This window comes from Podarcis pityusensis (assembly GCF_964106645.2).
Source record: "Podarcis pityusensis genome assembly, chromosome: 1".
NCBI lineage: Eukaryota > Metazoa > Chordata > Lepidosauria > Squamata > Lacertidae > Podarcis > Podarcis pityusensis.
In genome coordinates this window covers 62,615,092-62,636,947 of record NC_138028.1, presented here as the reverse complement: position 1 = coordinate 62,636,947, position 21,856 = coordinate 62,615,092, and the positions used below count along the sequence as shown (strand labels likewise).

The window sequence follows — 21,856 nt, the reverse complement described above, 5'->3', positions numbered from 1 at the left end:
TCGAACTGCTAAGTTGGAAGGAGCAGGGACCGAGCAACGGGAGCTCACCCCGTCGCGGGGATTTGAACTGCCGACCTTCTGATCGGCAAGTCCTAGGCTCTGTGGTTTAACCCACGGCGCCACCCACGTCCATGTCATTAGGTTACTGGCCTGAAATTGCCTTGTGGGTGCAATTCAGAGTTCTGGTGGGCCTGATTAGAACTACAGGCCATAGGTTCCTCACAGCTGCATTCCATAAGTGCAGAACCCGTTTCTCTTTGGTCAATAGTGTTTTGTTCTAATCAGTTCTAATTTGGAGAAGTGTGGAAACTGAAGGATTCTAATGTTCATATTAATTCAGAAGTATGAATCATATTGTTTCCCATAAAAAAATGTGTATTGAATGAAATCTTTGAGCACCCCTAGTCAGTATACCATAGAACTGTAGCATCAAAGAAGGATCCAAAAGGTCTTGTCGTGAGCGAGGGCCACCCACCCACCAACTCCTCAGAACAAACATGCTTGATCCTTCCAGACCTTCATGTGCCATAAATAGATGTGTTTCAGAAGGTGCCAAGCCACAAAAGTCAAAAGAAAACCATAAAATTGACATTGACCTGGGGAACGTCAGCTGATCTTGGGAAAAATTCCTTCCTGACACCAAATATGGTGATCAATCAGACTCAAGAAATGATGAGCAATCCCATCTGCCGAGGCTTCCCAAGGGAAATTTGTCTGGAGGACAAATCCCCATTGGCCAACATCTTATCCCTGGTTGTCACGGTCCCCTGACAAAGTGAGAGGGAAACCAACACTATGTGGGATGGGAAATTTCTACTAAATGGGACTTCATCAGCTGGAAATGACAGTGGATGAAACTGATGTAAAGCCTATAAGATAACCATGAGCACACATGCTTTTCATAATGGTCTTTGTTAACTTGTAGGAAGTGGCTCTGAAGCAACATCCATTATATGTATATATATTTTTAAAATACAGTTGAGATCTGTGACAAAATACTGCTGTGGGTCCTGACATCTAACAGTAGTGCTCCTGGTCAGATTTCAGCAGGCCTCTTTCCCCACTGGGATACAAAATAACTGCACAGAGCTGAAGTAGTAGCTATGGGGAGCAAGAGAAAGCTCTCTCACTTCTGCCTTTGCCCCCTACTCCTCCCCTGGAGGCAGTGATGGCAACCATGATGGATGGCTCTAAAAGAGGATCATGGAGGAGAGGGTGATCAACGACTACTAGTCAGAATGGCTGTGTTCTACCTCCACAGTTGGAGGCAGCAGTGCTTTGGAATACCAGTTGCTGGAAACCATGGGAGAGGAGAGGGCCTTTGTGATCATGTTCTGCTCCCTGATTTCTCACAGGCATCTGGTTGGCCATTGTGAGAATGGGACACTGGACTGGATGGGCCGTTGGCTTGATCCAACAGGTTATTCTTACGTTCTCCACTCTCATGAGGTATGCACAGTTTTTGCTTTCTTTGAGGGCTTTTGTATCTTCTTTCATTTTTAAGTTTTCATTTTTTTCTTTCTTTTGGGGGTTTTGTATCTCTTTTCATTATTATCACTGTATATTTTACTTTTCTTGAGCATGCTTTGGAAGTCTTCCGAGTCCCCTGTTGCATATTTATTTGTGTTGGAGTGCTGCTGTTTTCAGTATATAAGCAATAGCACTCTACCCCTGAAGAAAAAGATGAATGAAGATGACCCTACCAATTATGCTAGAGGACGTTTCTTCTTTTCTTGCCTTACATTATGCCTTTTAAAATCAGAGGTGGATGACTCTTTCATTGTTAGTTTCTCTGCATTTTTTATTTTTTCCAGTCTTCCAATCAGTTCACCACATTTCTGTATGAGTTTTCACTTTGAAAAAATTCCTCATTAAAGTCTGTTAGCATTTTAGTGTATATTTGTCCCAATATGCCCATGTTTGTAAGCCATCTCCCCTAATATAATTTTCTTTGTTACTTCCAGTAATCAGTTAGGGTTGCCATATTTCAAAAAGTGAAAATCCGGATATGAAAGTTGTTGAGCTCTTTTTCTTTTGGCCCAAAGTTGTTGGGCAAAATCTCCAAGGAAAAAAAAAAGTTTTTAACCTTTTTTAAACCCCCAACACTTCTGATATGGACTGCCAGGCACCTGGGTTTTCCCAGACATTTTTAGTCGCATTTAGACAATTCCACCCAGATGCCTTTTTCGAAGCACAAATCCTGGGAAATTTGGGACGCATGGCAGCCTTATAATCAATGCATTTTTATGCACACTTCTCTCTAATACATACATTTTTGTACACATATTTTGGCAGAAGAATTGCACTGCAAAATTTAGAGAAGTGCAATGAAAGTGTTTTCATCTGCATTTTTTTTGGGGGGGGGGGAATTAGGCAAACTAGGTGCACAGAACCAAATTTCTCCCCTGCTCTCTAATTTTGCATATAGCACTGCTTTTTGTTAGTGTTCCATTAGCCTATAGAATAAAAACAAACCTGAAAAGGCAACGTTAGGAAGGGAAGCCTTTCCATTTCAAAAATGTCAGGGATATTGTCCTTTTTCGAGGAGTTTAGATGGCTGAGTCTGTGTCTGCTGACATAGGCAAGCTGTCCCCACTGAAGAGGAGAGGGCTTGAGTATAGAGGGGGCTGAGTCACTGGTAACCAAGAAACAAACTCTTTCTGAGACTGAGAGAGACAGACAGAAAGGGAGTGAGAGGGAGGTCCGAGACAAGTTACCCATTCCTCCTAGGCATACACCAGCATATCTTGATATGTCGACCAACACAATTCAATACCTGCTGAATCAGCCAATGTCATTTACATATTTTGCATGCCAACCAGTGCTGCCTACTATACAGTATGTTCTAGGAAAGATGGCCTCTCGTAACAAAAAAGACAGCTGCCTGTTGCTGTCCCGTCATAAATCACTGCACAGTTTTCCTTTAAATAGACTTGGATTTGTGGAACTGCCCCCCTGTCCCCATCTTAAAAGTAAATAGTTCATTAGTGGGAGGAAGAGCACACAAGAGAAATAGGGCCTTTGGGAAACATTAAACTTCTATATCCAGCGTAGTTTCCATCTGTTTCAGCCATGCAAGGATGTAAGTCATGAACCTTGAGGGCAGAGGTCAATGACTCAGCACGTTAGACTTCTGTGTGAGCTTTAAATTACCCACTGGCAACAAACCCTCGGCATTTGAGGAAAGAGTATTTCAACTCTTTAATCATATAAATGCCCCCTCTCTTTCTATATATATGAAAGCTGCATCCATCCCCCTCCAAAAAAAATCAAGACAAAGATCTTTAATATTAGCACAATGTGGTCCTTCAACATGACTAGAAGTGACTGGGGCTTTCATGTTGGTACCAAAGTGATTAACTTGTTATTTTAGCATCTAATTCAATTTTCTCTCTCTCTTTTTAAGAGCCAGTGAATGTACTGATATTGCCAGAATCCCATGGATCATTGCATGCAAGGGCTGCCATGATCTATCTGCCTAGGGACACAAGGCCACAAAGTGGATTATGCTCCTAGGGGGAAATATGTTTTATCGATTGTTATTTATTTATTTTCATTTCTATATTGCCCATCCTCTTACGGGAGCTTAGTGGAAACCATGTAAGACTTCAACCGATACAATGAAATCATCTACAGAGTACATTTTTACCTAGTGCAACTCCAGCAGCTGAAATCTGAGTAAACATTCATGTTTCAAAGGCCCAGATGAACAGCAATATCTTTAACTGGCACCTAAATACCATCAGCATAGGGAACAGACATACACTGTCAGGGAGGGAGTTTCACAAATGAGGGCCTGCCATGGAGAACACCCGTCATTACTCACCACCCTGCAGACCATAGAAGTAAATAGGAATCCACCTTATATCTCCATATAAGGTGAACAATCCTACTATATGTCCCCCCAAAATGGCCTAGGAACAGAATGGAAAGATTCTGGAAGACCATTGGTTTATCTATATTGTCTGCACTGACTGGAATTGGTGCTCCAGGGTTTCAGGCATGGTTCGTGTTATGTATTCATGTAGTCTGTTTTTGCCTGAGCTTGAGTCCGAACTAAGGATTATGAGCTCCTGTGTTCTAATTCAATACAGGATATCCAATCACAGAACATTTCAGGATTTGGGCCTCTGCCATTGGCCCTTAAACTCTGAGCCATGAGTTGCAGCTTGGAAGTTTAGACAGCCAATCATGTTGGGAGTGGGAGTGGCCCAGGTCTTCAGAAATGTATATGAGCAGTTCTTGCTGTTATCACTGTGTCTTGCCTTGTGGGAACCTACCTACACTTCAGGTCTCTTCCAATTGTAACTGGAGATACCAGAGAAGTGGGGGGGGGGGGAGGCAAAAATTGAACAGGTGGAAATACAATTATGTATGGAAATACAGTATGGAAATACAATTATAGGAAATGCTTCATCTGTTGACATTCTGTCTGCAAGACATCTTATTACACCCATCCACAATGAGGATACAAATTTGCATATTACACAAAGCATATGCTAATGTTGCACAAATCTGTGACCTCTTTTGCAAGTCAAGCAGAGACCCTAATCTGCTTCTAGGTCTAGAAAATCCTGTTGGCATCCCTGCTTAGATATATTTTAATTTTATTTAATTATTCATATCCAGTGATCTTAGAGGAGGGACTAAAATGACAGCTATCTCAGGCAGGAAAGATTTGATGGGCATGGCTCCTAATGTTTTCTTTCCAGGCTTCTAGGGTCTTTCCATTCTGTTCCTAGGCTGTTTATTTGGGACATATAGTAGGATTGTTCACATGTTACAGGAACAAAAGTACAAGCGGTCCCTGACAGCCAATCTCAACTTTGTCAACACTGGTGACAATGTACTGAGCTACCTTTCAGAATTAAGAGTCTCAATGTTAGCATTTCCTTTTTAAAATGACATGCATGAGTAGGGATAGTAGACTGTCTCTTCATTTTATCTCTTATGCTCAAGGCTCTTATTACAAGGATGTGATGCTAATTGAACATTACACTTCCATTTGGACTCCTAGGTAAAGTCCAAATTAAAAATGACAACAGCTCAGTAAGACATCTATAGTTATCCTGCTACCTATCAGTAATAATGAAATGGGTTTCACAGAATCCAGAGGTCAGAGAGACTTCTAATAATTTATATTCTACTTTGCAAGTCCACTACATAATTATTTCTCTTGGCAGCTTTGAACTTGGCCTTGTGTTCCTGGTCACAGCTCTTTGAAAAAGATGGCTGCTGAATATTGATCTTAATTGCATTAGCTGTCACAAGAACAAGATTTTACATATATAAATGCTTGAAATACAATTTCCCACCATTTTCACTCTTCATCATTATATATATATATATATATATATATATATATATATATAGTATGAGTGAAAATGGTGAGAAATTGTATTTCAAGCATTTATTGCAAAAATTAAAACCAGGCCAAGTAGACGGAACCCAAGACTTTCATAATCTGGGTCCAAAACTGAATACTTGTAGCCAGTGCTATTTTTCTAGAAAAAGAGGTGCTAGAACTCACCATGAACACCTCCCTCGTTCTCTTTGAATGGCAATGGCGCCAACCTGAGAGGTGCCAGAACTGAGTTCTAGCAAGTTCCGGCTGAAAAATGGCCTGCTTGTAGCAGACTTGAATACTATGTACAGTCATGTTGCTTACATTTGAGAACCCAAAGAAGCCAATTGACCAACAGGGTTCTGGAAACTATAGCACTATAGTCAACAGCATGAAAAACCCTTTCATCTAGCTGTGAAGTCACGGATAGCCTCAAGCAAACCTCATTTTCCTCGGTTTAAGCTTCTCCCATTTCTTAGAACCAAACTAAGATGACACATTACTCATGCAATTAGCAACTGAGGGAGCACAGGGTTAAAGCAAATGACCCCAACCCCAACCCCCCAATGCCAAGATCCCAAATACAGATCAGACCTGCAAAAAAAATCATTTTTTCTTTCACCATTAATTGTACATCAATTACTATGTTCTGTACATTTTTATCCCTCAAATCCATAAGCCATCAGCACATTTGGTTTTAACAGCAGTTGACAAGCTTCCGTTACAAAAGCAAATATTGTTAAATACCCTTTATTCCACTTAATAGGGGAAGAAATACATACTGATTAAGAACCTCAAGTGTTTGAAAATAGCCATCCACAAAATGTCAAGCAAATTTGTCTGTTAAATTCATCACAACATAAACAAACATGCTGTTATAAATCAGGTAGTTTAGTCAAATCTGTTACAGATATATATTAGGTTGGTTAGCACATAGTGCTAAACCATAGTTTAATATTACAAAAATGAGTCCCCAGGACTCAAGCACTCCCCGTTCCCCTGGAAAGGCTGTGAGAAGGAGGTTTGAACTTGAGTATCCACAATTTGCCATGTTGTCCTAACCCAACAAGCCAACTTCAAACTATAGTTTATTATGCTGGCAGTTTTTCACCAACCATAGTTAATCTAAAATTAACGTGGAAGCTTCTGATCTCCTTGTAGCTGTATCAGAGAAAGAGAGGAGAGGGACAGGAGGAGCATCCAAGCCCACATAGGGCTAGTTTTACCTAGAAGCACAGCATTTGCACAACCTTATTGTTTGGATTACTTCTCACAAAAGATTTCAAACTTGAGTATCGTTTCTTAAAAGGGACATGTCGTTTCATAAGTTATGAAGTGGCCTAGATGTTTTAAGCAATGTTATTTTTTCTCTCTCTCTTCAACACACATGGAAATTGAAAATACTGTGGTACCTTGGAAGTTGAATGGAATCCATTCTGGAAGACCGTTTGACTTCCAAAACGTTCGGAAACCAAGGTGCAGCTTCCAATTGGCTGCAGGAAGCTGCAGAGGTCACATTGGAAGTTCAGGTTTCAAAGAACATTCAAAAACTGGAACAATCAATTCTGGTTTTCAATCATTCGGGAGCCAAAACGTTTGACTCCCAAGGCGTTTGAAAACCAAGGTATGACTGTATGGACCTGATAGCTTCTCACAATGTATATTAAATATGGAAAGTTATATCCAAAACATACATGAATGTTACATTTCTGTACCGAGATGTGCATGTTTGAATATAAAAACAGAACATCATGCCTAAGATAATCTCGAGCTTTGACAACACTAAATAACTTTCAGAAAGTGCCTCTGTGTGAAGCAGAATTAACCAGATACAGGTTTAGCATTCTAGTAAAAACTGGGCTTTGAGATGCTGCCTAGAAACAATCAATGAACTAAGAAAATAAGGTCTTATATTTTGGCTGCAGTAACAAAGCCCCATTTTTATCAATGGTGATGGCTTGGTATGTGTAAATCTCTCCTAGGAGACAATATTCGGAATGCCAGACAGAATTTGTTTACAGTGATTCATTCAAACCTTAGCTAAACCATAGCAACATATATATCAAATGACTTTCTTCCTACTTTAAACCTCAGAGAGAGAATTACAGTGCCATTTGAAAAGAAAAGCAACCCTCAAGAATCTGATTAAGATAAAGTTCTGGTGCTCTGAAAACGTTGATAATAAATGCTGTCACTTTTTCAACTCATCTCTCATTGTACTTTGGTCATTCTTTGCAAGAGCAACATTCATCAACATGATACACATTGCTGTTAAGTTGCTTTTTAATCCATCTGCTGTGAGAAAATAATGCTTAACTGATTGGGGCCACTGTTGGGAAAGCTTATGATAAGCTTGTCAGCATCTCATTAACTTCAGGAAACCTTTGGAGCTTGCAAATTGGTTTAGGGAATCAGCCTTGTACAAGGATATGATTCAGGCCCACCCCAAATACCAACAACCACCACTATAATGGGAGGTGCTTAAGAACATCATAGAATCATAGAATCATAGAGTTGGAATAGACCACAAGGGCCATCGAGTCCAACCCCCTGCCAAGCAGGAAACACCATCAGAGCACTCCTGACATATGGTTGTCAAGCCTCTGCTTAAAGACCTCCAAAGAAGGAGACTCCACCACACTCCTTGGCAGCAAATTCCACTGTCGAACAGCTCTTACTGTCAGGAAGTTCTTCCTAATGTTTAGGTGGAATCTTCTTTCTTGTAGTTTGGATCCATTGCTCCGTGTCCGCTTCTCTGGAGCAGCAGAAAACAACCTTTCTCCCTCCTCTATATGACATCCTTTTATATATTTGAACATGGCTATCATATCACCCCTTAACCTCCTCTTCTCCAGGCTGAACATGCCCCGCTCCCTTAGCCGTTCCTCATAAGGCATCGTTTCCAGGCCTTTGACCATTTTGGTTGCCCTCCTCTGGACACGTTCCAGTTTGTCAGTGTCCTTCTTGAACTGTGGTGCCCAGAACTGGACACAGTACTCCAGGTGAGGTCTGACCAGAGCAGAATACAGTGGCACTATTACTTCCCTTGATCTAGATGCTATACTCCTATTGATGCAGCCCAGAATTGCATTGGCTTTTTTAGCTGCCGCGTCACACTGTTGGCTCATGTCAAATTTGTGGTCAACCAAGACTCCTAGATCCTTTTCACATGTACTGCTCTCAAGCCAGGTGTCACCCATCTTGTATTTGTGCCTCTCATTTTTTTGAAATCAGTTTGAAAAGACTTTGTATTATGTTAGGCGTGTCCAGCAAATCTCTTCTGCATCTGAAAATGTTATTGTGGGAAGGGTTCTAGGTTACTCTACATACAAGGCTGCTGAGATTTTAAGAGCAGGTCAACATATTTGCTTCTCCCTTTCTCCTGAGAAGACACTTTCATAACTCTTACCATGTTTTTGTAACTGCGGATGACTTACAATTGACTTAGACAGAGCCTGAAATATGATTCCCAAGTTGGCAAAGCAGGCTGGTTCTCACATATTACCCCCCCCCCAAAAAAACCCACATATAGTCTGGTGAGCAGTGGCAGGGAATGATATAGTTGGAGAGGACTGGTGTCCAGGTGGATGTAAATCTTTTTCTGATCCTCCATCTAACCTGCAGGTACCTAGCAGCCTGATTACTGTGTTATTTTCAGGGCAAGCCCAACCATAAGGCAAGGTGAGGCTACTTAGCAGTGTCTGTGAGTGCATTCATATTGGGTATTTGTAATTTCCTCCTCTGGTGATTAAGCAAACGTGCATAATTGCAAGTTATGCAGTATTTTTATACGGTTGCCTACTGATCATTGGTAGTGGCGGGGAAAGCTGCCTTCTCCTATTACGTTAGCATCAGTTCAATGTGCAGAAACTAGCAGTGAAACTTTTCACAGAAATATTATTGCCTGTAGTGTCAGTTGCCGAAGATCAAATTGTTGAAGACAGGACTAAAAGGTTCAGGTTCAAAAGCTGGCAATCTTATTGTCTATGCGGTGCAACACTAACTTTGGCTTAGACTTGCAAACCAGTGTTGGAGGAGGAGTAAAATAGTTCTCAGGCACATGGTGTCAGGATGGGAAAGAGCTGGAGAGGCAGATGGGGGGTCAGCTATAATAAGAAGCAAAAGCGAGAATAAAAGGTGGAAGTTCAGCACTAGTCTGGCAAGTTCACAGACACATCCCTAGACGGACAAAACTCTTGCCAAGCGCCATGAGGTTTGGGGAAATGTTTCAAGCAGATCCATGAGTCTTTAAGAAATGGGGGGGGGGGGGAATGATGTTGTTGAAGTAAAAACACAGAAGAATATTACTAGACTCAGCCTTAGCTGCATGATAACGGTAATGAAGTAAACTCAAAACTTTAAAAAGTGTTTCAAAGGGGGCCTATAATTGGCTGCAGTGATGCAACATCGCTCAGCTGTCATTGTGAGCAGCAACATTCAGGACTAGAGAGTCAGCAAAAATATTGCCTGAAGTTTGGCTATACCTTGCACTACGTCGAGAAATTAAACACAAGATGTCCATACTTTAGTGCAGGGTTGGAGAATCTCAGGCTTGAAGGCCAAGCATGACCCTCCATGCCACACAATCTGGCCCTCGGGGGTCACAACAAGCCACACCCTCTTTCCCCAGGCCACACCCCTCACCAGACTCGCTCCACATCCTCCACAAGTATTTTTGCTTTGTTGGAATATGCCTTAATTCAAACGTTTCTGCTATGATATGCTTAAGGTTAGAAAGTGCAATTGCTAAGTCAAGTTCAGTGGAAAACAAGAACCCAAATCCATTTGCTTCAAGCTGTATCTGCGTGTGCATGTTAAGTACAGCTTACTATAGTTTACATTTATGTCCTATTCCTATGAGATGGTTCCTCTTTCCACTAAACGAAAGCAGATCCATGTTTACATTCAGGTGTGGTATGCTTCTTTTGCTTGTACTTCCTGGGGAAACAAGTGATTATACATCAGGTGCAGACATAAGTCAGTCAGAGACATCCCCTGTGAGTCATGTAAGATGACATTCATTATGAAATAGGCTACGTACTACAGTTAAGGAAGGCAAAGTAGAGATCCAAACTGCAGTTCTTCAGTGAGTGAGCCAGGAATAACGTGAATGGAATTAATGGGTGGGTGGGTACATACTCTCAACAATTCATTAAACAGATGCTCATGAACATTTGTGATATTGCATTGTATTTTTCTTATTTATTTTGAGACAGCACCAAGGGACCTCTCAATTAAAAAAAACAGGTTTTGCGTAGGCAAAAGAAACCCCTCTATAAAATTCAGATCTCGATCAATCTTCCACAAAACCTCTTCTTCTTTACAGCCCCCCTTGCAATGTGTCCTCATAACAGTCTGCTGGTGCTTTGGCACCAACTCACAAACTAGCAGCAGATCTTGGCCAGCTATTTCTAAATCACTATTTTAAAGCAGCAGACATCTATCCAATGTATAAAAGAGTCTAGGTTGGTGGCGGCATGTTTCAGATGGCCACACTTGGGATTAATGAGCCACAAATGTCTCACACAGAGATCTGTCACTCCTCCCTTCACAGCTCAGGAAATCGGACAAGGCAGCCTTTAATTAACCAAAGTTTCCCATTTCATCCAAACCTAGAAAATGCAGTTCCCCGTTTTGGAACATGTCATGATATTAAATCAATTCTCATATCCTAGTTTGTTATGAAACTGGCAACCATAGATTCCAATTTAGGTAGACACATAGATGGCAAACTTAGCTGCCCCATCACAGCTTGGTTGCCTTCCACTCACACACACAATGGTGAATGTTGATTCTATAAAGCTCATCTACAAGACCAATTATCATCATCTTCCCCACCTGCCCTACCATAATATGTGTGCAAATGTGTGTGCATGGGGGGTGGGGTGGGGGAAGCTAATAACAAACAGAGAAAGTTGACACCGCACATGAGGCCTGCTGTCAAAGTAGATGGAGTCATGAAAGTAGCAAGCCTTATATTGACCCTTCCCTTTCGCAATGGCCAAATGTGTGTGAGACCCATTCCTGGGAAGGACTGAGAATATATGCAGAAAAAAGGGTTTTTAGCTATTCTGTATAGAGACCCAGATAAATCTTTGAGGTTTTGTCATCTCATTTGAAAGTAATAATGATAATTTATTATTTATACCCCACCCATCTGGCTGGGTTTCCCCAGCCACTCTGGGCGGCTCCCAACCAAATGTTAAAAACACAAGACAGCATTAAACATTAAAAACTTCCCTAAACAGGACTTCAGGTGTCTTTTAAAAGTAAGATAGTTGCTTATCTCCTTGACATCTGATGGGAGGTCATTCCACAGGGCAGGCGCCACTACCAAGAAGGCCCTCTGCCTGGTTCCCTATAACTTCACTTCTCGCAGTGAGGGAACTGCCAGAAGGCCGTTGGCACAGGACCTCAGTGTCCAGGCTGAACAATGGGGGTGGAGAAGCTCCTTCGGGTAAACAGGACCAAGGCCGTTTAGGGCCTTAAAGGTCAGCACCAACACTTTGAATTGTGCTCGGAAATGTACTGGAAGCCAATGCAGGTTTCTCAGGACCAGTGTTATATGGTCTCGGCGGCCACTCCTAGTCACCAGTCTACCTGCCGCATTCTGGATTAATTGCAGCTTCCGAGTCACCTTCAAAGGTAGCCCCATGTAGAGCACATTGCAGTAGTCCAAGCAGGAGATAACTAGAGCATTCACCTCTCTGACGAGACAGTCTGTGGGCAGGTAGGGTCTCAGTCTGCATACCAGATGGAGCTGGTACACAGCTGCCCTGGACACAGAATTGACCTGCGCCTCCATGGACAGCTGTGAGTCCAGAATGACTCCCAGGCAGCACACCTGGTCCTTCAGGGGCACAGTTACCCCATTCAGGACTGGGGAGTCCTCCACACCAGCCTGTCCCCAAAGAACAGTAGTTCTGTCTTGTCAGGATTCAACCTCAATCCATTAGCCACCATCCATCCTCCAACTGCCTCCAGACACTCACACAGGACCTTCACTGCCCTCAGTTGTTCCGATTTAAAAGAGAGGTAGAGCTGGGTATCATCTGCATACTGATGAACACCCCTGATGATCTCTCCCAGCAGCTTCATGTAGATGTTAAAAAGCATGGGGGAGAGGACGAAACAAATGAGAGTCCAAGGGTCTGAACACTCACCCCCCAACACCACTTTCTGAACACTGCCCAGGGGGAAGGAGCAGAACCACTGTATAACAGTGCCCCCGGCTCCCAGCCCCTCTAGACGGTCCAGAAGGATGTTATGGTTGATGGTATCAAAGGCCGCTGAGAGATCCAGCAGAACTAGGAAACAGCTCTCACCTTTGTCCCTAGCCCACCAGAGATCATCAACCAGCGCAAAAGTATATGAACATGGACAATGTGGATGTCCTTATTGTATATACCACCAGCACCTGTTCCCCTGTGTCCCCTACCAGTTCAAAACGTTGATTAATTGCACAGATTGCAGCAATATAATAACACATTGTAGGACTAATACAAATCTTAAGTCTAATATAAAGTACAGTCTTTCCAAATGCCTTTAAAAACAAACAGACCCAGACGTCTTAAAGATCTAAATGGTCCATCTATTGGACAGGATGCCTTTAACCAGCCCTGTTAATTTATCCTGACACATATAACTGCTAGTTGTCAAAAGCCCATTACACATCTGATTCCAGACACATAATTAGATAAAAAGATGGCACTTTAAAATGAATTTAAATTCAGGCTTACCACTGGGCAAAGAGACTGAGGAATGAAGTTCATGTTTGCACCAATCCACATGTGAATTGCTGAAGTTGGTCTCAAAAATTTCTGGCTGAGAATAACATCTGCCATCCACATCTTCAGGAGAGAGAGTGTCCAGTTCAATTTTCTCAAGTGACATTGCAAAAATAAAAATAAAAGTTTGATAAAAGTTTCAGTTATCCGCTGGTTATGATGAAGTGACACCAGGTGAATCCATGGCTTGGCTGCCAAATAAAAACTTCAAGAAAATGGCCAGGGGTTCACAAAAACCCAGAATCAGTAATTCCAGTAAAGTGGGTGCAAGCTCAGGTACATCTCCTGGACTTCATAGTTTTCTCCCAGGATTAAAAATGAAACAAATCCCCAAACCCTATTCCTGTTAAGAAAGGTTTTCTATACTTGTGTGACAGCAATGCTATGGTGTCTCTGTGTGGCTCCTGAAGAAATAAACAGGATAAGTGGAGACATCTGTATGCTTGCTAAGATCTGCTCTTAATAACTTTGTTTTAGCAGCCCTAATTCACATTTCAATTCTCATTTGTTGAGCTGGGAGGGGCTTAGTCATACCAATGAAAACAAGTGGATTCCACATTGCAGTAGGCAGCTGAAAAGTGGAAGTTAGTTCTGCCAGAATTCCCAGACCTTCTCTCCTGGGAAATTTGCAGCAAGGTACCTAAAATCAAGAGCAAACATATGCTTGAGACCAAATGATGTACAGCTGCAGAATCCATGCCCCCAAATACCAATGCTTTTCAGCAGCCCAGCATTAAAAAACTAACCATTTCTTGTGTTTTTAATGGTATTATTATTATTATTTAGTTATGCCAATTGGTGTGTGTCATTGTGGTTATACACCTTGTGCTTTTATGTGTGGAAAGGTAAGGTGTAAATATAAGTAATGAAAATGAATCAACAAGTAATTGTTAGGCTCACGTGTCTTATGGTCCTCATGATTTTAAGTAGAAGGTCATGATCACTGGTGTATTTTCACATTTACAAAGCAAAAGCATACCCTGAAAGCATTGTTCAGTCATTACGGAATCCTGTGTACTGTTTTCAGGGCCTATGTCAAAGTTTAGCAACCAATAAGCACTCAGCAATCCTCAGGAAATTGGCCAGTGACCCTTCAAGGAATCAGAATCTATCTCTTACCTATTCCTGCCATAGCAAATGTGCTCCACTAACCCCTACACCATACATTTAAAGCACATGGATTTCCCTGACAAAATTATGGGAAGTGAAGTTTGCTCTCCCACAGAGCTGCAATGCCCAGCGCTCTTAACAAACTACAGTTCCCCGGAGTTTTTGAGGGAAGCCATGTGCTTTAAATGTATGCTGTGGATGTGACTCATTTCAAGAAGGAATGCACCATAGTATTCCTAATGTTTTCTCTCCACTTCTATCCCATATGCCGTGCAGATGTACAGAGCATCGCACATCAAAAGAACTTGTTTTCTTCTCCTCCCTCCCTTCAGTGCCTGCCCCACTTTCCAAGCCCAGATGAAGAGTGCTAAGAGAGGCACCTTCTGGCCACAGTAAGAAATTGCAACACAATGTAATACATTGACTTCGCGTTGAAGTTATTCTGGGGCTTTACCGTTTCCTGTATGCCACAGCTGAGGAAAATTAGGCCAAATGGTGGTTGATAAACTAACACCACATCAACGGCGTTCATTAGGATAGTTCCTGATGATAGTTCATTAGGAACTATAACAAAACAAGAGGCAGTCACAAGGAAATAATCCATAGATACAAAAATTACCATCCCGTGTAGATTTTGGGTGCCTTCCACTGGACAAAATACAGTCCTTGGAGATCATAATTAAGTATATATTTTGCATGACATTTTCCCTTTATGGCAAAAAAATTAATTAAGAAAAAGGGAGGAAACTTAGAAGCCAACACTATTATCCTGTGCAACTGATGTACTTGTCTGATATCAGTAAACTCAATCTCTCCAAATCTCCTCAAGGCACAATTTTGTGATGCTTGTTTTGTGGATTGGATTCACAGATAGAGAGAAGCCAATCCTTGCCATCAACAAGGCCTTGGGCTGATTAACATCCTATACCCTTTCAAATGTGTTGGTGGGAGAAGGTTCGGGGTGGGGGGGTATTGATTTGGTTTTGTTTTGTTTTTTAATTATGTATTATTATTATTATTATTATTATTATTATTATTATTATTTATATACTGCCCTATAGCCAGAGGTCTCAGGGCAGGTCACAGAAAAGATCAACGTAAAAGCCACAATATATACAGTGCTTTTTTTCTTTTAAAAATGTTTAGGGGTACTCTCATTTTCCTACTCATATTGAAATACTCCCCCTCAGTGAGGCCAAACCTAGATCCACAAAATGATTAGGGGTATGTGTACCCCCACGTCTCCCCAGAAAAAAGCACTGAATATATATAATCAAAATAAAAACAACAACCCAATAACACCCCCCCCCAAGAGCCACAATTTAAAAGGGTATAGGATGTCAATCAGATCAACCAAAGGCCTGGTTAAAAAGGAAGGTTTTTGCCTGGCGCCTAAAGGTGTATAATGAAGTGTTTTTATCTTGTACCTTTATGCTGTGAACTGTCCTGAGATCTATAGATGAACACATTTAATAAAAAAAATTGCACTCACTTTCAACTCCAAATGCTGTCTTTTTCTATTGAAGGAGGGCCCCCACCCCTTTGCCATTTTGCACTGAGCCCTTTAATTCCCCCCCCCCATGGCTCACCATCCAGGAGGCTAGCCTGGCTATTCCAAGAATGAGAAGCCTTGATTAAATCCCAACACTTGCTGGATCCAGGGATTAGAGGGGTTTAGCACCCATCTTAACACTCCAAACTCATAACATTATGTTTTCACTTGGAAAATGTAATCTCCTGCTAGAGGGGCACATAAATTGTTAAAGTAATTACGATATGCAAATTTAACTGTGCAAATGTTTCAGGTGATCATGATGACATTACCTGGGACATTGCTAAAGCAACAATTGCACCCATGCCCCACATCAAATGTGTTTTGTTACTATTGTTTTAATTCTCTAGAGTCTAGATGCTTCCTCAGTTTAGCACCAAAGTAAAAAGCCTAAGAGTGTTTACTCTGGTGCTGAAATGATTGACTCCTTCCTTTTAATAAAAGTAGTCATCAAAAGCCCATCTCTGAAATGGCAAGGTTAACCGCCACCAATAGCATGTGAACTGAATATCGCCTTTGTAATTTTTTAATTTTTTTTAAAAAGAAAATGCAGACCTATTCCTCAAAGACAAAGCTGCAGCTAGGGCCTGATTATTTGGATAAGCATTACATCTCTTTTTCAGCATTCTCGCCCTCAGAGGTAATTTTCTTTTCTTTTCTTTTAGTTCAGACAAGCTTTCATCCTTATTGTTGTGCAATGGAGAGAAAGCAGGGCTTGGAAGGCCTGGAATTAATTTCCACTTCTGAGAAGAGTTCTTTAGGTGGCCTTGAGCAAGTCATCTCTCTCAGTCTAAAGTGAGAGTGTTTGTGAAACTGGCAAAGTAATGATGAATGAGAGGAGGATCGTAGAATATGCTGCACTTGACAAGTGTTACATAAATATTTAGTAGGATCACAGATTTGTAGAGTTGGAAGGAACCCCAAGGGCCATCTAGTCCAGCTCCCTGCAATGCAGGATTCTCAACTAAAGCAACCATGGCAGATGGCCATCCAAACTCTGCTGAAAAACCTCCAAGGAAGGAGAGACCACCACCTCCCGAGGGAGTCTCTTCCACAATCAAACAGCTTTTACTGTCATCCCTTTTCCCTAACAAGATACTTGAAGGAGCATCTATCTCCTGCCTGACTCCCAACCTGTCTAGGTGTTCTCAAGGGTGAGCAGAAGTCCAAGTTGGCATCCTATGTGACAAGTCACTCTATCGCCATTGCCATTTGGAAGATGTCCTATCTATTTCAAAAAATGACGCAATGAACTTCCCTTCTTTTCTCCTCAGAATTACCACACACATACCTACGTTTCACTTGGTTGTGGAACTCTGGGTGAATTATAGTTTTCATTCCATAGACTTCATGTTCCATTGGACAGTTTGCAATTGAACTGCAAATATTGTATTATGTATAAGAGCCCCTCTTCACCAATTTTCACTCTCTCATTTGCCATCTGCCAGCTATGATAATAATTGTACTTCATTTCAGCCTAAAATACTCATCCGTCACTTGAAGGCCATAATTTCCCCTGCTGATCTGCTTGAATATAGCAGTTATGCCAAGACCAAAGAAGGACCACACAATTCATCACTAGAAAGAAGAAAAGTGATCCACGTCTCCTAATTCTCCTGGTAGAGTGCATATCTATTTTATTCCCCGTGTTGTATTGTTTCTCATTTCTAAACAGAGCTGAATAGATTGTTTTATGTACAGTCATACCTTGGTACTCAAACGCCTTGTAACTCGAACACTTTGGCTCCCAAATGCCACAAACCCGGAAGTGAGTGTTCCAATTTGGAAACTTTTTTTGGAAGCCGAACGTCCGACACGGCTTCCGCAGCTTCCAATTGAGTGCAGGAAGCTCCTGCAACCAACCAGAAGCCACACCTTCATTTTTGAACGTTTTCAGAAGTCAAATGGACTTCTGGAACGGATTCCGTCTGAGAACCAAGGTACAGCTGTGCTTCTGGGGAGAAATGAGAAGAGGCGTGAGAAAATACAGTGGATTTTACTATAGTATTTACTTTGTGCCTGATTCCACAGGTGAAGAACTTTAGTACTTAGACAGGAAGAGGAAGTGGTTAGAGGCAAGATGTTCTGAATACTAGTTGCTGGAAACCAGAGTAGTCCCATTTGCAGGCTTCCGCAGGTATCTGGTCTGCAACAGTGAGAACAGGATGCTGGGCTTCCTCACACAGTAGAAAGTTTCAGACCAGTTTTACATAGGTCAGTTGCCTGAGGGCATTCTGGAATCTGCTGGTATTTTAAATAACAGCTGTTTAGTTGCAAATATATAGGATGAATAGGCGGAGAGCAGGTATTCACTGCTAATCCCAAAGCCACACCAGTCCCTCAAAGCAACAGCAGTATTGAAGAGCTCTAGCTCTGTGATGGGGCATCTGTTTTGCATGCAGAAAGTCTCAGGTTCACTCCCAGGCTTATCTGTGTTGTGCTAGGAAATTCTCCTATGTGAACATCTGGAGAGCTGTTGCCAGTTAGTGCGGACAATACTGAGCTAGTATAAAGCATTTTGCTATGTTCTAGCCCATCAAGAGGACGTGGGTGGCGCTGTGGGTTAAACCACAGAGCCTAGGACTTGCCGATCAGAAGGTTGGCGGTTCGAATCCCCACGATGGGGTGAGCTCCCGTTGCTCGGTCCCTGCTCCTGCCAACCTAGCAGTTCGAAAGCACCTCAAAGTGCAAGTAGATAAATAGGTACTGCTCCGGTGGGAAGGTAAACGGCGCTTCTGTGCGCTGCTCTGGTTCACCAGAAGCAGCTTGGTCATGCTGGCCACATGACCCGGAAGCTGTACGCCGGCTCCCTCGGCCAATAAAGTGAGATGAGCACCGCAACACCAGAGTCGGCCCCGACTGGACCTAGTGGTCAGGGGTCCTTTAGCCCATCAAGACAGCTTCTGCTGCCAGCTTCAAGACTTTGAAATCTGGTGGTAAATGCAAGCTCTGCTGGGATTGGTTCCACTTGGGAGCTTCCAGAACTCCTGAGGGGAAGTAAGTCATGGCAAAAACAGGACTTGAGAGTGCCACTAATCAGCTCGCTCCTTCGTTGATGCTTTTGCATTTGTAAACCAGCTTGAATTCAAGCCAGTAAATCCCATAAGCATGGATTCCCCCACCCCGGCACTAATAATAATAATAAAGAACTAACAACTTGTAGCCTTTTCACAACATCAAATGTCTGCTGTCTGAGGCAGCTGCCTCACTGCCAAATGATAGGGTCTATACAGATGCACTTAGTTTTTCTCTTCTCTGCAAGGGTTAGAAATAGTTAAAATCAGTGCCAGATTTACGTATAAGCTAAACAAGCTACATATAGCTTAGGGCCCCACTCTCTTGGAGCCTCCCCAAAAAAATTAAAGGGGAAAAATGTTGTATTTTACTATTAATATACTTCTTAATTGCATTTCAGTTCAACAATTACTTTAATAAAATTCATATTTTGTTATGTGCAAATGGCTTTAGATACCTATTAGGTCCATAAATTACCATATAGCATATATTCAACACAAAAAAGTGACAATATGTTGTTGACAAAGGAAAGCTGGACATATAAAGGGCCTCATTCCCTTCACTAGCTTAGGGCCTCATCACACCTAAATCTGGCTCTGGTTGAAATGGATGTTTTAAATGAATCTGCTTAATTGAAATAAAACAAACAAGAGAAGGCTCAAAACTGATATACAGTATATGTTGGCAACAGCATTTTCGTTCAAAGAACTGAGAGGCTAAAAGAATGTTATCTGGATTTCAAAAGCACCTCATGAATGAGTAGAGAAACAAATTAAAGCATTCATTGTTCTGCTGTTTCATTTCAATGCGTATTCAGCCTGTTTGAGAAACTGGGTACAAAATTGGATTGAACTACAAGACTGACTACTGTAGCTTTCACATCCACCTGGGCCCCATACTGTCTTTGAGAAGCCAAAGGTGGCAGCAGCAGACTGGAGTGGGTTTTATCAGCTACATCTGAGAGCCAATTTCTGGCAGAAATATAGCATGGGCAGAAAGTATCCGCCACCATATCTACCCCTATTCCATGCTCCTGGTGTAGACTGGGATGCCCGCAGTCCCCTTTTCCAAAGATTTTGGAAAAGTTCTGCTGAAGATATTTTATTTATTTTGTTAAAATATTTATAGTCCAGCTTTTGACTGGAAGACCCTCCAGACAGTGTGTGAAACACACTTTAAAACAATACAAGAAATGTAAGCTACAAAATAAAATAAAGAGCAAGATAATATAATCTCAAAAGAAATAAAAATGGGGGGAGGGAGATTTAACATCCCACTAAAGCAAAAGTTCCATCAGCACAAGCATTTCTCACCTATTTAGCTTTCGTGTGTGCGAGAGAGATGTAAAACCTGACCTATCATATAGGAGAAGAGGAGGAGGAGGAGGAGGAGGAGGAGGAGTTTGGACTTAATATCCAATTTCACTCTCCTTAAGGAGTCTCAAAGTGGTTAACAATCTCTTTTCCCTTCCCCCCCTACAACAAACACTCTGTGAGTGAGTGAGGCTGAGAGACTTCAGAGAAGTGTGACTAGCCCAAGGTCACCCAGCAGCTGCATGTGGAGGAGCAGAGACACAACCCTGGTTCACCAGATTACGAGTCTACCGCTCTTAACCACTACACCGCGCTGGCTGAAAGGTGATGGCCTTTCAGATATCCTGGTCCCGAGCTGTTTTTGGATATTTATACATACGAACCAGCACCTTGAAGTTGGCCTAGAACAATTGAAGACCATTGTAACATAGGAAAGCAATTGGGCATTTCATACCACCTGCAGTTTCTGAATACCCTGCAGGGGCAATCTTGCCTCTACAATCCTGCTCTATTAGTTTAAATGGAAATGAGTACCGCAGCCTTCTACAACCCAGCAGGCCCTACAATGATACACAAATGCTGGCAGGCACCATAGACACACACAGGCACTCACATTCCCTCCACCAGCAACATTGCCTTATTTCTGTGGTAATTAGACTTCATACACAACCCTTTTATTGTGACTAGGGCGTGTTTTTGACGGGGGGGGGCACAACCACAAGCAGGGAAGGAGCAAACCTGAAATCACCACTCTTCCATTGTACTTATGCTTTAAAAAAACTTTCTATCATAGAAAATAGAAGGCTTCTCTGATGCCTATTTGTGATTCTAGGGTGTGGTTTCAATGGGAGTCACAGGTGTAGCTCTCCTCCCCTCAAAAATTGCCCCTGTTGTGTGATTACAGCTGCAGGAGGGGTGGGACAAGGGATGCTGCAGGTGCCAGGGAAGGCCTCTGTGGAGATCATATTGTGAGCCTATCAACTAAGGCGTGGGTCATCTTTTCCAGGAAGCAGCATACCATGTGGCACACCAGGTGAGCAAAGGCATTCCAGGCCAAGGTCGTCGCTTGAGCATCCAGGAAGAAGCCTAGATCTGGAAACACTGCCCAAGCTGCACACCTGATCCTTCAGAGTACAACCCCGCCCAGAAGAGGCTGGACCCTCAATCTCATATCACAGTGGCGGACTTTGGGATCTTAAATTTCAGTGGTGCCCTTTGTGAGACTAAAATTTGGTACCCCCTTCCACATCCTATTCTATAGCATTGTTGTGGCAGCCCCTGCAGTACAGCACCCAGTGCAGTCGAACCGATCACACTACCCTAAAACTGCCTCTGCATATCAGATTCTCTACTGACACTCTACCTTGTCAGGACTGAGCCTCAACATGGTAGGGCATCCTGTCAATGGTTCAGGATATCCACAGTCTTCTTGGCACGAGTTTAAAAAATGAAGGGCACTGGGCATCTCCAACAAAATGGAGCTGTAGGCATCTGTTTTAAGACTTGTGCTTGATGTAACATTAAGCTTGGCCCGAAGAGAAGAGTTGCCCAAGACCCAGCCTGCAAAATAAGAACCTGGCCACTGTGGCACATTGAAATGAATTTGGAACAGAGAGGTAGCAGATTGAAGGGAAGGCTGCATGAGCTGTTCTGCCTTGCTGCATGGTAGCTTTGTTTCTATGTGTCATTTCTAATAAAAGGAAGATGTTTATGAATCTCTCTAGTGAGTATTGGC

The 21,856-nt window shown here is 42.2% G+C and overlaps 2 protein-coding genes across 3 annotated transcripts in view; one reads left to right on the top strand and one right to left on the bottom strand.

Moving 5' to 3' along the window:
• The window catches only part of ANO3 (anoctamin 3), a 244,823-nt gene extending 231,248 nt beyond the window's left edge, over nt 1-13,575 (bottom strand). For both annotated transcript variants that reach the window (XM_080983017.1, XM_080983018.1), the window contains exon 1: nt 13,084-13,575. In XM_080983017.1, coding sequence (XP_080839143.1) covers nt 13,084-13,237 — 154 coding nt within the window. In that variant the 5' untranslated portion in view covers nt 13,238-13,575. The remainder of the gene's footprint in view (nt 1-13,083) is intronic.
• LOC308464853 (uncharacterized protein) lies at nt 1,128-21,168 on the top strand. Its single transcript, XM_080984472.1, has 4 exons — nt 1,128-1,449; nt 16,338-16,433; nt 17,270-17,412; nt 21,128-21,168. The coding sequence occupies exons 1-3, from the start codon at nt 1,303-1,305 to the stop codon at nt 17,402-17,404; spliced, it is 378 nt and encodes a 125-aa protein (XP_080840598.1). The 5' UTR covers nt 1,128-1,302; the 3' UTR covers nt 17,405-17,412; nt 21,128-21,168.
• The last annotated feature ends 688 nt before the right edge of the window (nt 21,169-21,856 follow it).

What these genes read in the sequence shown, in the direction of transcription:
- LOC308464853 (XM_080984472.1), top strand. Translation starts at nt 1,303, where the DNA reads ATGGGAGAGGAGAGGGCCTTTGTGATCATGTTCTGCTCCCTGATTTCT. An exon ending in ACGTTCTCCACTCTCATGAG is followed by an intron (nt 1,450 to 16,337) that starts GTATGCACAGTT and finishes TTTTTTAAAAAG; the next exon opens with AAAATGCAGACCTATTCCTC. An exon ending in CAGCATTCTCGCCCTCAGAG is followed by an intron (nt 16,434 to 17,269) that starts GTAATTTTCTTT and finishes ACTTCATTTCAG; the next exon opens with CCTAAAATACTCATCCGTCA.